The 16,422-nt window shown below is 47.5% G+C and overlaps 1 protein-coding gene across 5 annotated transcripts in view; it reads left to right on the forward strand.

The window, feature by feature from the left end:
- Nucleotides 1–16,422, forward strand: part of GRM7 (glutamate metabotropic receptor 7) — a 239,030-nt gene that overhangs the window by 202,462 nt on the left and 20,146 nt on the right. For 4 of the 5 annotated variants that reach the window (XM_021410013.1, XM_021410008.1, XM_021410010.1 and 1 more), the window contains one exon: nucleotides 8,721–16,306. In XM_021410013.1, coding sequence (XP_021265688.1) covers nucleotides 8,721–9,062 — 342 coding nt within the window. In that variant the 3' untranslated portion in view covers nucleotides 9,063–16,306. Of the gene's footprint in view, nucleotides 1–8,720; nucleotides 16,307–16,422 lie in introns of those variants that run through there. The other variant, XM_021410011.1, reaches the window with a different exon arrangement.

The raw sequence follows: 16,422 nt of genomic DNA on the forward strand, positions 1-16,422 counted from the left end.
GCTGGGCTCCAGAAGCAGAGCACGAGCAGGCAGATCTTCCATCTTATCTCAGTGGTGGACACGCACGGAGGACCCTGCTCCAAGCATCGCTATTCTTGCAGAAAGTTTGCTTTGCTGCCACATCCTTCTGTGCCAAATCCCCACTTCAGAGGCAACAGCACTCAAAATCCTCATGAAGTCAGAGGGTGCCGTGGTTCCAGGGAGTCACAAATTCAAAACCTCTTTAATCTTCTGTTGACTTAGGACAGGGCCATCGCTGCTTATTTCTTGGCTTAGCAACTCCTAAACGGTTCTGAGTAGTTCATGGGTATCTTCATTGTGTCTGTAAGTGACACAGGAGTAAAACGAGTTCCTTTTTCCATCAGATGTAGAATCCCTGCAGCATGTACTGTGTAAACTATGTGATTTGTGGGATTGTCTTTGATGCTGCTTCAATTTCTCTTGTAGCCATGTGATGCCGTTTGAAAGCAGCAACATCCCTTTCCTTCATTGCTCAGTCCAATTATCTGAATAATTTAATTTCCTTCTAGATAAGCTCCTAGAGTTTCTCTCTAAGGATGGAGAGATGAAACCCCTCCTTCATCTGCATCATAACCCTCAGAGCAAGTGCCTCAGCATTTGGAATTATCATTCAAGTTACAGATATAATCCAGAAATATTTTTTTCTGATGTATGCAAATTTCTTGCATAAGGAAATTCCTTTTATAGGGGAACAAGCTGTATAAAATAATTGACTCAAATAGCTAAAACGTATTGCAAATGTATACATTGACTTTATCTTTACTCTGCGTGCTTGGCCATGAAATGCAAGCTGAAAAGCTGGACTTGTCGGGTGCTCTGATTTAGGACATGAAAATTTAAGTTGGCTTTGGCAGCGTGACATTAGAAGGAGCAGTTTTATAGTGCAAGCAGAGGGAACTGGAAATTAGTGCTTCTGGAACGCGCGTTGCTATGCTGTCTGCCTTGCATTTGGCCTTTGGAGGAGGAAATCCATCAGAATATAACCCCGATTTTCCCTTTGGTACACGAAACCTCCTGCTGTTCAAAACGTACTGGGACGTAATGCATCTCCCCCATCACCTGTGCAAGCCTGGTACCTGGCGTGCTCCCTGCCCAGCTGCTAACAGCCGGGGCAGCGAGGTGCCAGCGTGGTGCGGGGACTGTCAGCGCTGTCACCTCGGTGTCCCAGCATGGTACGTGTGCCGGTGCCCCTGCTCCATGAGATGGCTTCAAGGCGTTGCCAGGTGAAACAGGAAGATCTTTGCAGCTGTTTCTGAAAGTGGGGCTGTCAGAAAGCAGCCGCGTGTTTGGTGCAAGAAGCCGCAGGCGCTGTTGGGGTGTTTGGAGGCGGTGGGTTGTGCTGCTTGTGTAGCAGGCACACACCAAATTTTAATCTAGCCCAGAAGAAGAGCAGGTCTGGGCGGTAACCTGTTATTATTTACAGTCCTCAAAGGCAGCATTCACAGAGGTAACCCTTGGAGCGAGTCCTCCTTGTGTTTGCTTGTCCAGGACAACTGGATGTTGTCGCTAAATGCGGCACGTATTGTGCAGAGCGGGTTCGCCCATGGTCACCTCTGGGGATGGAGCTGTGGAACCGCAGCTGATGAGCTGAGGGTGCATGGTGCTCAGCGCTGGGGCTCGGCTTGTTTCCTGGGGCAGCTAATGACAGCTTTTGTTTTCTGCTTCAGTGCTGCTGATCCTTCAAATTCTGAATCTGTTCTCATCTCCCATCCCATCCTTGCGGTAGGAGCGGTGACTGTCTCCAGCTAAGTGCATGAAAGAAGCTCACCCAGGCACGCGGTGTTTTTGTGGTGACCTGTCGTTACTTTGATAGCAATAGATGTGGAACTCCAAAGTTCTATTGAATGAAGGATAAACAAAGAGATCATATTAAATAGTTTTTAAATTAAAATGAGGCAAACAGAAGAGTGTGATGTTTGTTCATGTCATTATTTGCAAAGAATAATAATTTTTAAAAAAAAAAAACAACAAAAAAACAAGACTTTAAAGACTGTTGGAGGGAAGTTGTCTGTAACTGCCCTGACAAAACTGAATCTTCTTCAGATTTTTGAGGGTGCCATCCTGCTTTCAGCCCACCGGGGGTGGGTGCTGTCTGGAGGTGGGCTGGGGCTGATGCACCAGGTAGGTGCTTGTTGCTGCTGCTGTGCCGATGTGAGCTCTTGTTCGGTGAGGGCAGGCAGATGGCTGATGGCCTCTTTCTAGAGTGTGATGTGGTCGTTATTAGCATGTGGAAAAGAAATTTGAGGAGCTGCTTTCCCAACTTTAATCTTCTTCCCTTTCATGCCTCGTAAGGGATTGTGATGCTATGCTGTGAATCCTTTGCTGTTTCTGTGGAACTATGTTTTTCCATTACTCTGAAATACTCCTGCAAAGTTAACCAGCAGCTTTGTCTGACCTCCCAGAAGTAACACCGCGAGACGGTCAGAAAGAGCAGCCAGGCACTGGCACTGGCACTGGCACTGGCACAGGCTGCCCGGGGGCGGTGGGGTCACTGTCCCTGGAGGTGTTCCAGAGCTGTGGGCACATGGCACTGAGGGACATGGTCAGTGGGCATGGCGGGGTGGGTTGGACTTAGGCCTGGGGATCCTGGAGGTCTTTTCCAACCAAATGACTCTGTGAAGGACACTAGCCTAACAGCCCGGCTGTGCTCACTGCTGAACATCACCCAGCCCTGGGTCTGCTGTAACTGGGAGTGTGTGCTTCCCATCAGGCACGCAGAGCTCCTCTCCAAGCTGCAGAACAAACATGGGTTTTAGCTTGAAAATCAATTTGAAAAGAAAAAATGTATGCTTACCTCATCACCGTTTAATTCTGCTTCAGTCCATTTAATTTCTATTGAATTGTCTTAGCCACAAGTGCATTGCATATTTCTGTTTAGTGTGTATAAATGTAGGGGATGTAGAAGTTAGAGGGCACAGAGTGCCAGAGCCCCACCAGGTAGCGAGTAGCCTCCAGAAGGGCATTCCAGGTTGATTCTGAAAAGCAAAGATGCTCTTCGAACCTGAGAATTGTTCTAATATTGCAGTCGGTGAGGTCAGGAACGGAGCTGCCCTACAGCTAGGGTCAAGATCCTGCCTCATTTCTGGGCTTCTTCAATCAAGACACAGCACAGAACGTCTGCTTTTCTTGAAGTTGCTCTCAGCAGTGCTTTCTGGGGGTTCCTCACAGAGGGCTCCATCTGCAGAGCTGCCGCACCGCACACCTCCGTGCACACGGCTGTTTGGGCCGAGCCCCAGCACTGCCAACCTGCAGAACTTGGAGTGGGTAAAGGGAAATCTTCTGAAACTAAAATCCCATCATTTTCTCCAGTGTCACCTTTCATATAATTACCAAGCAGAGATTTTATAATTAAATGGTGTGACTGATTCTGTGACATCCGCACAGACGTTTCACAAAGGCTATTTGCGTGCCTTGCTATTTTGTACAGTAATAACTGCAATCAGCATAACTACTATGATTTGTTTATCAAACGTCCCTTGGGTAGCATCCGTTGTCATTTGTAGGACTTGGTGAGCGCCGCAATTTACATTCCATTTCCTGCGTCACGCTGCTGAGCTGCTGAAGCTCTGCCGGTGCTCACGTCCCAGAAGGGCTCCTCTGTGCACGGGGCAGTGCAGCAGCACACATGGGTGCAGCTGTTGGCCACTTTTTCCAACACCATGTAACACGTTTCCCACTCGCATAAGCTGGTTTTCCTCTAACGGTCAGGAGTGCTGTAATCACTTGAGTTCATGAAGCTGTGAAATTCGGCAAAACAAAGGAAGAATTAACAGGGATCAAAAAGTACGGTTGTCGAGCAATGGAAGTGACAGGTTGAAAAGTGATGGGAAAAGAGTGTATTCAATTACCTTGGGAGGGGAGTTGTGAGCGTGCTGTGGCTGTGCTGCTGGCCGTGCTGCGGTGCCCAGCACAGTGTCAGGTTTACAGCACTGCAGGGCTTGGTGTCAGCCCCTGGTGTTGTCACACATGCAGAGCGTTGGGCTGTGCGTGTGTTGCACTGACAAAATAATCAAGGCAATAAGGTACAATGAGCTGCTGGCGTGGTGTGGATGATGCTAATAGCATTAGGAGCAGGAGGTTGCAGCGGTGTAGTCACCGTCTCCTTTGCCAGGTGTCCCCTGCAATGGCCAATCTCTGCTTCCTGCGTCCATGCCAGATGCTTGCCACTTCTGTCAGAAAAGTGATCCTCCTGAGAAGCAGCCAGGGGATGCCAGAACCTGCTGCCCATGAGGCTTTCTTGCTGTTGTGGCTTTTTTTTTTTTTCCCCCCAAAATAATGTTAGCTTGAAAGAAGGGCAAACCACTTGGCCTAAGCGCTGCTAAAGCCCTCTAATCTAGGAAAAGAGATTTGGTGGGTTTTTTCAGCCTGCTCTGTTCTCTAAAGGGCACTGCTAAATGACAACTTCAGCAGATTATGATGCTCAAAGGGATGGGGGTGGAGGCAGGGCCCTGGATGTCCCCAGCAGACACGCGTAGTGCGGTGCAGCAGTGTCTGCAGCTGGGCTGGTGCACAGCCGTGTCTGCCTGGAGGAAGCTGCCTTTCCTCGATTCGCCCATCCGTCAGTCCCACCAAGGAGCTGGAGCTGCACCAATGCGGTTTTAGGGGTGCTCTGCCACCAGGGTTTCTCTGCAGGAGCATCTGCCCAAGGTCCTGGCTGCAGTGACAGCAAATGGTGTGGCTCCATTGCATTGGGTGAGGTGCAAACGGCCACAGCTCATCTGGACAGAGAGGGCACTGGTTCTTTCTATGCGAGGAACAAAAACTTCCAGTGAGTAAAAGGTATTCGATCTGCACTTAATTTGCCTTTAAAATGCCCTGGTATCCTTGGGGAGCAAAGGGGCATTAGGCACTAAAATGTCTGAGAACATTTGCATTCACGTCTTCTTGCTTTCCATATTTTTGCAAACACATAATGCAGTGGGAGCTAATTTTGTTTTTTATTAAACAATGTTGCTCGTCCTTATGTTTGTGTAACATAATGTAAGGGATGAGCTGCAATCTTGAGATGACCTGGAAAAGTCTTCTGGGAGATTTATAAACTGTCTACTTCATATGTAAGAACATTTGTTTTAATTCCCATATAAAAGTGAGATAAATTGGTTTGTGATAACACAAGTCCAAAAATATCTGAAGTTACCCATTTATTTCCATATTGCAAAATAACACCATTCACTGCCTAATTACAAAGCTGAGTTGGATAAAAGGGGCTCTTGCTCCTGATTAGACTATGAATGCAAAGAATTAGCCTACAAAAAGTACTGCTAACTGCTGAGAAGTCTTTTCTAAAGATTGCTGCCATCAGTTCAGTTATCAGGGCCCAGAACTGGAAACCTGTCACTGCATTAGTGAGGACTGACAGGCCTGGTCCTGTGGTGCTTCGCTTCTGAGATCAGTTCTAACTGGTACAAAATTGTCCACTGATATTTTTTGTGCTATAAAAATTGCTGGTTCTTAGATGCGTATTTTCAAGACCAGTCTAATTCTCTCTCAAGGTTTTTAGGGTAATTTTCATCATTTGCATGAATAAAGCAAGAATCTGCAAAATACCGAAATCTAAAATTCAAATGGAAATCCTCTATGTAAAATAAATGATAAGAGCTAGGTGTCTGTGCATGCAGATGATATCCTTAGGGTTTCGTTTTCTCCAGCACGGCGCTTCAAAGTCTGATGCGCTTCTAAGTGTAACTGCAGTGTGTTCAACATCAGGTTAAAATCCACCCAAAATCAGAGCCTGCCTGGGAGGGGTGTGAGTGAGTGACCCCCAGGTGGCTTTGTCCCGTGGTGCAGCAAACGTGGCTTCGAACCTCAGTGCAATTGGGCTTGCAGACCAAGAGCCGCGCTTTAGGAAGCTTGGGTTTCCACTGGAAGCACTTCGCTCAGCCCTAGTTCTCATTCACTTCAAGTTAGAGCTTCCCTTGCTAAATCTGCCTCTTAATTTCTTAATTCCGTCTCCAGTTTGGAAACGGGGTTTCACTAGCCACCCATAAAAGGTACGTGTGAGTTATCAGAAGCGCATTGTTGGTTCAATCTCATTCTTTCTATTTTAAATCACCAATTTGCATTCATCTAAAATGCTTTCAGAGAATTTATCAGAAGAAGTGAAATAAGAAATGAAACAGATTCGTGTAAACTGCATTTTTATGTTTGACTGGTAAAAGCCACAAAGCAGAGATAAAATACATAAAACTAAGGTTCTGCATAATAAGCGTATCTCTTAGTTTCCCTTATCTTTATAAAGCTCCCATTTGTCATGAGAAGCATTATGTGTCACTCATCCTGCCTTGTTCTACAAAAGCTCTTTCCTCGCTCTCCTTTTATCTCCCATCGGCGATTGCCAGGCAGGAGCCTTTGCTGGCACGCCGCTGCAGGAGAGCCCGCTGCCGAGAGAAGCAGGCAGCAGCCTGAGCTGCGCCCCACAGCAGCACGAGGAAATGGCGCTCAGTGCCCGCATGCACCCGGCTAAAAGCGCTCCCGGCACGCACAGCGATGGCAGCAGCACTGCGGGGCGGGAGCACTGGGGAAGTCACATTGGGAGCCCAGACACAGAGCGGCCCGTGGGGAACGGCCGAGGGAGGCTGCAGGCACACCGCTGAGCTCCAGCAGCTGCTGGGGGCACGGCCACAGTGATGGCAGCACAGCACTTCCCGGGGAGCCGGGCACGGAGGGATCCTCTTCTCTCGGTGCACGGTCTCCGCTTCTCTTCCCAAAAAGAGATGTTAGCACCACATCTCAAACCAAACAGCTGCTCCAAAATGCAGCAGTGCCTGGCAAAGGTCATAAATACGCCTCTTGCTGAGGATCCATTAGAAACCTTCTTGCTGTGCGATGCTTTTCAAAGTAGCTCCTACTCGGCTGCGTGCCTCCTTCTTTCTGAGGACTCTGCTGCTGTCACACCGTGGTGCGGGTGCAGCCGGCTGCTCCTCCCGCTGCGCTGACACGGCGCCGGGCCGCGTCGTGGACAAGTTGGCGTGGGGAGCGGTTGGCTGAGGGGCTGGAGGAGAAATAGGAAGTTGAGCGGAGAAAGTCTGTAATCCAACACAGGGGTGCCGGTTCTGCCTGCAGAACGCAAACTGCAGCTGTGCGTTAGGCTGCAGTGCTCAGCCAGGGGTCCGAGTTCCTGCTTTCTCTGTAAAGGTTCTTATGTTCGTGAGGGAAGAGGTGGTTGCAGGACATCACTGCGTGTTTTTCATCACGCGGCTGCTTGAAGAGACGTGCTGCGAGTCCGTCAGTGCCAGCTGCTGCCCAAGCCCCAGTCCTTGGGGTGGGCTTGGGAACGCTCCCGCTCCCAGTGGGTGGGCTGGCCCAGCACTGCTTCGCAGGGTGGGATGGGGTTTGTCCTAACGTCCCAGCCTTGGCAAAATTCTGATCGCATCGGTGTCATTCCCTTCTGATAATGGGTACAGAGGAGTTGAGAAAGCACTTCAGATTTTGCTTGTGTGCGTCGGTATAGAGAGACATCCCTGCACAGCACGTTTCTTATGTTTTCCGTAGGCACTTTATTGCTTCTACTGGTTGTCTTAATCAGTGTGATGGCAGCAGTTATGGAGATATAACCAGCAAGCCCAGAGACATTCATATTTTTCTAAATGCAGGAATTTGGAAGAATCTGGGCAGGGTCAGCACTTTCCTGTGCCGTTGTATTTATTTATGGAGCTCTTCCAGCAGAAATGAGAACTGATTAGCACTGAACAGGAGGAGAAGAGAAGATAGTGTTTTGAAGGAGCTGCCCACAACGTGTATTAATTTTTGCACGTACATGGATGTACCATATTTTTACCTTTTGAGCAGGATCTGCAGGGAGTTTGCTTCTTCTCTCAGCTGCTTTGCACCTGTATTGTGCTGTCTCCGTGCCTTTTAGCTCAGGAAAATCCTCTTAAGCCACAATAATCATTATAGTTCACTTATCAAGTGTGTCCTCTAAAAGGTAATTAAAAAAAGAAGAAGAAAGGCTTTTCTGCCCTCTGTGTTTGCAGAGTACGCTTGACAATCCTTGTGTTCCTTTGAATACTCATCTCGTGGGAGCGGCTGGTCTCCAGCTTGCACATACACAAGTTTTCCATAATAAGCACAGCGGAGCAACGGGAGCACACAAATCACTGTGTATTGTCTGCACAGTCATTTCAATGAACTTTACAGAATTAAAGTGCACTAAAAATAATTAAAAAACCCTTCCTTTTTTTTTTTTAAAAGGTAAGTTTTTACTAACCCATATTGTTATAGATGAAATGTTCTTCTTTTATAACGTACAGTAGACATAAGTTGAAGTTTATACCGGCTTTATTGAAATCCACATCTGTCGTTCGGTCTTTAAGTGGAAGGAAGCTGTGCTGTGGGTGTGCGGGAGGGATTGTGTTGCTCCGGGCTCTGACGGTCTCCGGTAGCTGCTGGGTGTTGCACATCACAGAGGTTTGCAGCGCAGAGCTCTTGGCTCACACGTCTTTGGTTAAAACTTGTTAAAAAAAAAAAATCATTTAAAAAGGAAAGTGTTTTGGTTGGTTAACAAGGTCAATGTGCCACGTTACAGCCCCAGAGCGCCCGTGTGGACGCTGGGAAGCACCGATGGGTCAGAGCAGCCCCGCTGGGGCCTCGCTGCCGCTCCTGCCGGGAGCCCCAGGGCTGTAGCCCGTGTTGTGCTGTAAGCGCTGCGGCCCGCTGCCCAGTCTGATCTGTAATAGTGCCTCATGTGTTCTGTCTCCTAGCTCTACATACAAACTACCACACTTACAATATCCATGAACCTAAGTGCTTCAGTGGCCCTGGGGATGCTTTACATGCCGAAAGTGTACATCATCATCTTCCACCCCGAGCTCAACGTGCAGAAGCGGAAGCGCAGCTTCAAGGCCGTGGTGACGGCCGCGACCATGTCGTCCCGGCTCTCGCACAAGCCCAGCGACAGGCCCAACGGGGAGGCCAAGACCGAGCTCTGCGAGAACGTGGACCCCAACAGTGAGTACTCGTCTCTCCTTTGTGCTGTGTGTGCTAGAGACCTTGACCAGTGCTGGAGTCCTGGGCCATCAGTGTGGTTTGCCCTTTGCGCTTAAAGACTTTTGATGGCTCAGCTTTGATTTGTATTAATTTCTCTCTTTCCTCCTCACTTTTTGAGTCGTGCCAGTTGGCAGCACAGTGTGTGGTAGCTGTGAGGGAACCTCCTCCTTCCCCTCCTCTGTGCCAGCACCCTTGAGTGCCACAGCACCTCCAGCCCCTGCTGCACCAAACCCTCCAGCCCTGCAGGGTGAGAGCAGGGACAGGTACCGAGCTCACCAGGAGCCCCGTTCACCTGAGATAAGTTTCCTGCAAAGTTTCTTTGCAAAAATCTCACCATCCTTCAAGGCTCCCATGTACGGGCTTGATCCGGTCCTGTACCACTGAATGCAAATTTTGTCATTGATTTAAAAGGAAAACAGATCAAAAAGATGCTTCCAATTTCCTTAATGCATGTAGTATGGTATACTGTAGCACAAAATTACATACTGAGGCCATCAAATATTTGATTTGCATTTGAATCTGGAGGGAGCTGAGGAAGGAGACAGCTGCACAACTTTGTAGCATAGTGGAAGGGTTTAGGCATGTCTGCAGTTTTTATGAAAAACAGATCTGAATGTGGAGAAGTGCCCTCTCCTTGCCCATGATCCGTTTATCCATTTGCTGCTGCAATTTCTGCTACTTCTTGTCTATTAAACTGCTGTCTGAATATCTGCCTCAAAGCAGAAACTCTGCTGTCAAAGCAAAGTGGGAGCAGCCAGCAAATCATTGGCACAGCACTTTTCCCCCCTTCATTCACCCCTGAGTGTGTTGTTTCTGCGGTGCCTTATCATACAGGTATGCTCACCTGGCAGGTGGATTGCCCCTGCCCTGCACCCAGCCCACAGCAGGGGTTGGAACTGCATGATCTTTAAGGTCCCTTCCAACCCAGGCCATTCTATGATTCTGTGAAACCGTATTGTAACTGGAAAAAAAAGAATCTGCCTTCAGAAACTGCAAACTGTCTCACAATTCTGGCAGAATCAAAAGACAGCAAGGAAATGTTTCTAACAAATTAAGAACCGTATCATGCCTCCTCTGAGCAGAACCTTCACTGCACAAGGAAATAAATCTACTTCTGTGTTAGCCAGAGTGAGAGCTGCAGAACTCTGCTGCACTGCATGCCTGTCAAAGGCTGCCAGCAAGCAGCCCTTCCTCTGCCCCTAATTCCCCTGCTGTGATGCTGGGGTTGAGCCCTCCTGCATGCGGGCTGGGGCAGCTCCTCTGGGTGCTGGCTGTGGGGAGGGGGAAAGGAGGAGGAAAGGTGAGGAGGGAAGCAGGCCTTGAAAGCCAGCAGGATTGGGAAGGGGAGTTGGGTTTGCTGAACTGCATTGCACTAATTGCTGTTCTGGTCAAATGAGTTGGGGTGAGTTTCTCCTCCAGGAAAAAAAAAAAAAAGAAAAAGAAAAAAATCTAAAAATTTGCACTTAAAGACATGAAAAAGGAGAAAAGCAAAAAGGTTCTAATGATGAAACGTTCAGTGTGGTGATAGAAGTGCTGCCCTGTGGGACTGCGGTTTGGGGGTTTCACACTCTTGGTTTCCCCGCCTGCTCTCATTCTCCTCAGCTGCATTTATTTGCTGTTTCCAGACTTCTGAGGATTCTTTCCTCCCCTCCCCGCAGAACAGTCACATTTTCCCTTGGAAGGAGATACTTTTATTCACCAGTGCTCGGTTAGAACCCCATATTTCTTATTAAAAAGCATCTTTTCACCTAGGGACCGTATGGCAGGATGTGCTTTCAAGAGGCAGTAAGAGCAGTAAGGGGTAGATCTCCCCCGCATGGTGTGTGAGTTTCTGCCTTAAGAGTCCCCTCTTCAGGCCTGGTTTGTTAGCAGTGCTGGGAAGCCTGTGCAGAGTCTGCTGGGAGAGGCACCATCCCAGCTTCAAAACTGAAGTACGTGGCAGGAAGGTGCCTCCTGTGCTCTCGTTGGCTTACATCTAGGACCCAGAAGAGTACACCTTTGCTTGTAAAAGCTTGCCAGGCAGAACATGTGCAGTCGTTAACTTAAATGATTTTCTGCAAATACTGGGCTTTTTAGTTTGTGACGTTTGCAGAGAACGTTACCATTTACATCTTTTAATGAATGATATATATGCATAGATCAACCTGTGTTCATATTGTATGTTGCACCTACCACTATTATGGCATTCCTTGCATATGTGTTAATGAATACTACTAGAAAATCAAATGAACCACGCAACTGCTGCATCTGGTGGGAGCTTCGCTGTGGTGTTCAGTGGGCTCTGCATGTCCATCTATGGGGGTAGTTCCTTGACGACCTGCAGTGAGTCTCTTTTTCGCTCTTTCGGATTTGAATATTTTGCTTAAAATATGTTTAGGGTTCGGTTTTTAGTTGGAACAAATGAAAACAAGATTAATGAACTCAAAAAGCGGCGTCACCCAAACAGAACTCTCCTCATTGTCAATGAAAGTTTGAAAAAGTTCACCATAAATGAATACAATTTTGATGTTTTCTTTGCAATTTAGTTTCAAAAAATATTTTATACAGCAAATGGGGAAATTTTACCAATTGGGAAACAGAAAATATTTTAAAAATTAAAAATATCCAATTGACTCTGTCAAGCTGAAAGTAAATTAAATTAATTGAGGGGGGTAACTAATGAGTCTGGGACTTCCCAGCACGGCGTAAAGCAAGCTTAGATCTGCCCTAGCAACCCAGTGTTTTCTTGGAAGTGCAGAAGTGCAGTTGGGTTTTTCAGTTTGATTTTCTATTGTATTTCCTAGCGGTGCTGCTGCTCGTGGCTTGCTCAGGCACTGGGGACTGGAGTTGCCATTCCTATTGAAAATGCACAAATATTTCATATCAGTGCAGATTAATGCTGAGCCACCAGCACGGGATTCATGTACCTCCAGATGTGGGGGAATTTAGTGACTAAGCCCAGATTTCTGTCCTGTCCTGATCACGTACCCTATAACCAGAGTGAAAGCCAGAAGCAACATGGGTGGTTTATAGAAAAATAGCCTTGCATGAAACCTCCACGTTTTAGTATTAGCTTGACAAGGCTGCCTCATGAGCGGGAGGTCTGCACATAAAGCTGGAGGCCTCGGAGGTGCCACGGCCACTGCAAGCCGGGCTGGGGAGCTGGGGGACATGGCCTGGGGTGGGCAGGGTCCCAGCACTTAGGAGAGGTGGGCTCAGGCTGGGATTGCAGAGCCTGTATGAAAGAAGAAACCACGCTAACGTGGGTGGAAAGCCACTGGAGATGCAGCATCCCTATGTCCTGCCCAGCTGGAGGAGCAAGCACTCATTGTGTTGCAGTTTTTGCTTTAGGATGTCTCAGAAGTGAGAAATTTCACAGGCTGAGCCCCCAAGCCCTGACCTTGGGTGGGCTTCCATGCTGAATGGGATATATTAAGGCCACGCTTTTCAGTCTGAAACTTGGTCACTCACGACAACTCTCTTAGTCATTCCAGTTTTCCATCTGGCATGTGCATGCTTTTACTCATTTACCAGCTTTTTTTTCTGCTAATTCGTGTTTGCATCTGAAACATTGTGGAGCGGTGTAAGGTGAGCAGAATCTGGGGGCACTGCAGCTCTGTCCGTGTAATGAGTGCATTCTGTGCTGGTGTGTCCTTGGTGGATTTCTGTGCTGGGGCAGACGCTTCTCATCACGCCCAAAGCCAAACTGGTAGCGATGCTCCTGCTGGGCTCTGTGCTTCTTTCTGCTGCAAGAGCGCTGTCAGACTCTGAGAAAACATTGGAACCTCCAACCCATACTTAACTTATATTGAGATTTAGACGTAATTATTCCTTCTCCTTAGCAACTTGCTTTAATTTGTGGCTTTCCCAAACACAGCAACAGGGAAATCAGCATCTCGGTTGTTTGGTAATGAGGAGGTTGTGCTTCTCATGGGCTGGACCAGCAGATCTTCCTGCTCACCATCTCTGAGCATGGCTGTGGGCAAGTTCATCCTCATCTTTTGCTCTTCTCTGCTATGCTGATAAAGCTCTGAGACCAAGAGAAGTGTTGCACCCCACTAGTAAGTGGCAGGGAGCAGGAGGTGTGCAGCAAGACTGAGGACATCAGCGTGGCCAAGAGCAGCTGGGAAGGAAGGGCAGCGTGCAGGAGGAGATGCGAGGAGTTTTGCTGAGATCTGGTGAGAAGCAGCAAAGGATTGGTGTCCCTGTGTACCAGCCATGAAGGTTAGGGTCTGGCAGGTGAGAAGGATCCAGTTTTCAGTAGCACTGTAAGTCTGTGGGCTTTCAAGTTAGCAGGTGCTTTGAGGGCTCAATACCTATGCAAGCATCTTCAAAATGGTTCTATTTTTTTTCCTTTCTCCTTTCCGTAGCATTATGTAGATACTACTTGGCAGTTGATTCAATTTCCAGGAGTGAAGTGCAATCTCTGCCTGTTTTTCTAGAAAAATTTCCATTTTAGAATATTGCTTTCCTGCGTGCTGCCACCTCCTCTCTCTGACCAGCACGATGATAAGAGCAGGGCACGTCAGTCCTCGTTTTTCTCCCTTTGCTGGGAATGGACATTGACTCTGTCATCAGCAAAGTGTGAATAGTAAATGTGGGTTGCAAACATCTCTGCAGATGTACAAACACTGCTATGCAAATGCTGCCATGCTGCGCTCTGCTCTGCTCGTGTGTTCATTCGTGTTGATTCTTAACATCACTGACGTGACATTGCCTGTTCCATTCTCTGGCGGGGAAAAAACTAAAACGCTTGTCAGTGATGCTGAGGAAACCAAGAGTGAGCTCACAGATGTGGAAGGACTGGGGAGTGCTAAATGGAAACCAAAATGCTCCGGAGTTTGTTCAGGGGAGAGGAAAAAATTCAACCAGATCCGCTCTGTTCTGAGCAGCTGCTGCCATGCTCAGAGGTACCTGAACTGCTGTGAACTGGTTCATTTATTCCCAGCCCAGAGCTAATTTCCTATATTGGTGTGTCTCAGCTTTCCATTGTTACTGCTCTAATCTGAGCTCTTCAGTCAGATTAATATCATGGCTCCAATGACAGGGAAAAATTTGAAGAGTTGATTGTGAACAGACGCCTTGTACATACCAATGTATTTACTTTTCCTGTAGACTGCATTCCACCAGTAAGAAAGAGTGTTCAAAAGTCTGTTACTTGGTACACTCTTCCACCTACTGTATAGCTTTTGCCTGCTTTCCAAAAAGGTAAGGAAAAAATCTAGCTTATTATTGCTTTATTCTCAAATAATTATTGTCTTACATGAATAAATGAGGAATGTGCATTAGTGCGGCTATGTCAAAACAAGAGCCTGCCTTAAAAATTGTTCACGCATCCACTAGCAGAAGCACCCACACGAAGAAAGGGAGGAGCCAGAAGTGGGCAATGTCAGCCCCGTGCTGCAGGAGCACAGGAGCCTGGTGCTCCCCTGCAGCCCCTCGTGGGAAGTGGGTCCCAGGAAACCCTCTGGAAATGTTTGTTCCTTTTCCACATTGTGTCAAATGCCCATAAGCCACCAAAACGTAATTATGGCCATCAGGTTTACCAGCTAGCAGAATGCTTGCGGGGTCTCTTCTTGCTGCCTTGCCGGCCGGGCTGCGTGCCAGCGTGCAAATAACAGGCGCGGATGTGCGAGCAGTCTTTTTTCGGTTACAAATTGCTCATAAAAAGTTTGCAAACTATTTTTTTTGTTTTCTTCACTGTGAGTGACTGCTCCTGAATAACCACAAGTGAACAATTTTTGAGGGCGGGCTTTTTCTAAGTGTTGTGACTGTCTGCGTGGTCATCTTTTGAGCTGATGTCGTCTTTGTGACTCCATGAACCAGAAACTGCTGTTTTCCTAGTGAAATTAGGGGAATGAGAAGCTAACAGCCATAAATAATTATTTCTCGTGTCTGCAGTTGTGTGTGCTCATCCAGCTTTGCCTGCTCTGTTGAGGCTTTGGCCAGGCCTAAAAGGCACTGCCTTGGTTACCGTGGTGCTGTGCAGTCAGGGCTAGAAGAAATTGCTGTATATACGGCTTTCAAAACCTTGTTGAGCTTATCCCTAATAGGTGGGAACTTGTATCAGCAGAGGTAGGAACGCTGCTAGAATTGAGTCACTGAGTCACAGGGCAAAAATAAAACCCGACTCTAATAACTTTAGCTGGTGTAAATTGCCACAGCTCCAGTTTCAATTCAGCTTGAGTTCTTGTGAAGTGTTCAAATTGCTTTTTATTGTGTTTGAATCATGCCTGTTATTCTAACTTGCCCAGCGCCGGCAGAAAGCCTTGTTTAAGGTGTGCTGCTCTGTGTGAGCATCAGAACGACCGGCTTAGCCAAGGGCTGGAGTCAGGGAGGTTGGTGGTGACGGGTGTTGAGGGAAATAGGACAGAGTAGTTGAAGGGGAGAAGGGGATGCTCAGAGTGCCACTGCAAATGTAATGTGAAAGAGTAAAGGGCGACTGCATGGAGATGAAATTGCTGAAGGAAGGAGACCAGGAGGACAGCGGGGATATACGAGAGGCTGTAGATCTTGGGAGAAATCACTTTTTTTCTGTAAAATCTTTAAAATGTGTTTAAAATGTAATGCATTAGGAGCTTACACGTTGCCAAAAATAATTTTTCGAAAAACAAATGTAACAGTACTGTATAATGGAAGGAACTGGTACCTGCAAAAGCACACAAATAATTTTGTCATCCACGCCCTACAAAAGGCAATTGGTCTTTTAGGTTCTTTGTCCAGATGTTAAGATCTGCACCATCCAAAGCCACGAAATATGCCCACTCTGCAGCTGTTCTGCATCGGGCTCTGTTCCTCTCACGAGTGCTCTTTTTCCAGCTGGGCTGGTTGCTGGAGCTCTGCTCGCTGTGTTTTGATTTGTCTTTCCAGTAATGTAAAACAACAACAACAAAAAAAAGTCAAGAAACAAGACACTACATTAAAAGCAAAGCAGTGATATCGGGAAAACATCAACTTAGTTGTAAATTGACTTTATTTTGCTAGTAACATATTTGTATGTAGGTATGAACATGGTGCTTAAACTGCTGCTTGACTGTATCCATTTCTGCTACGTGATGCATGGAAGGATGTGTTTATAATGCTTTTAAACTGTTTTCTTTAAGTGACAAATAGGACTTCTTTACTGGTGAGACTGATTTAAATACGAGGCTTGAGAAACTCCACGCGGTACATGGGTCAGGCAGAACAGCTGTCCATCGCCCAAACAAGGTGAAGAAGCATCAAATGCACCAGTGTCATGCTCCTGTCTGCAGCCCAGTACGGTGCTCCTGCTAGTGAGGGCTGCGAGATGCTCACATGGAGCAGATGGATCCCCTCGGGTCCACGCTGGGGTTCCCCCCTGGCTTTGTGTGCTGGTCTGGCCGGCCCACGGAGCAGGCCGCAGGCTGCGCAGGGCACTGCAGGCCCACCGGGGCTTGCCTCCCAGTGCCTGGGCAC

Source organism: Numida meleagris, chromosome 11, assembly GCF_002078875.1.
Source record: "Numida meleagris isolate 19003 breed g44 Domestic line chromosome 11, NumMel1.0, whole genome shotgun sequence".
Lineage (NCBI taxonomy): Eukaryota > Metazoa > Chordata > Aves > Galliformes > Numididae > Numida > Numida meleagris.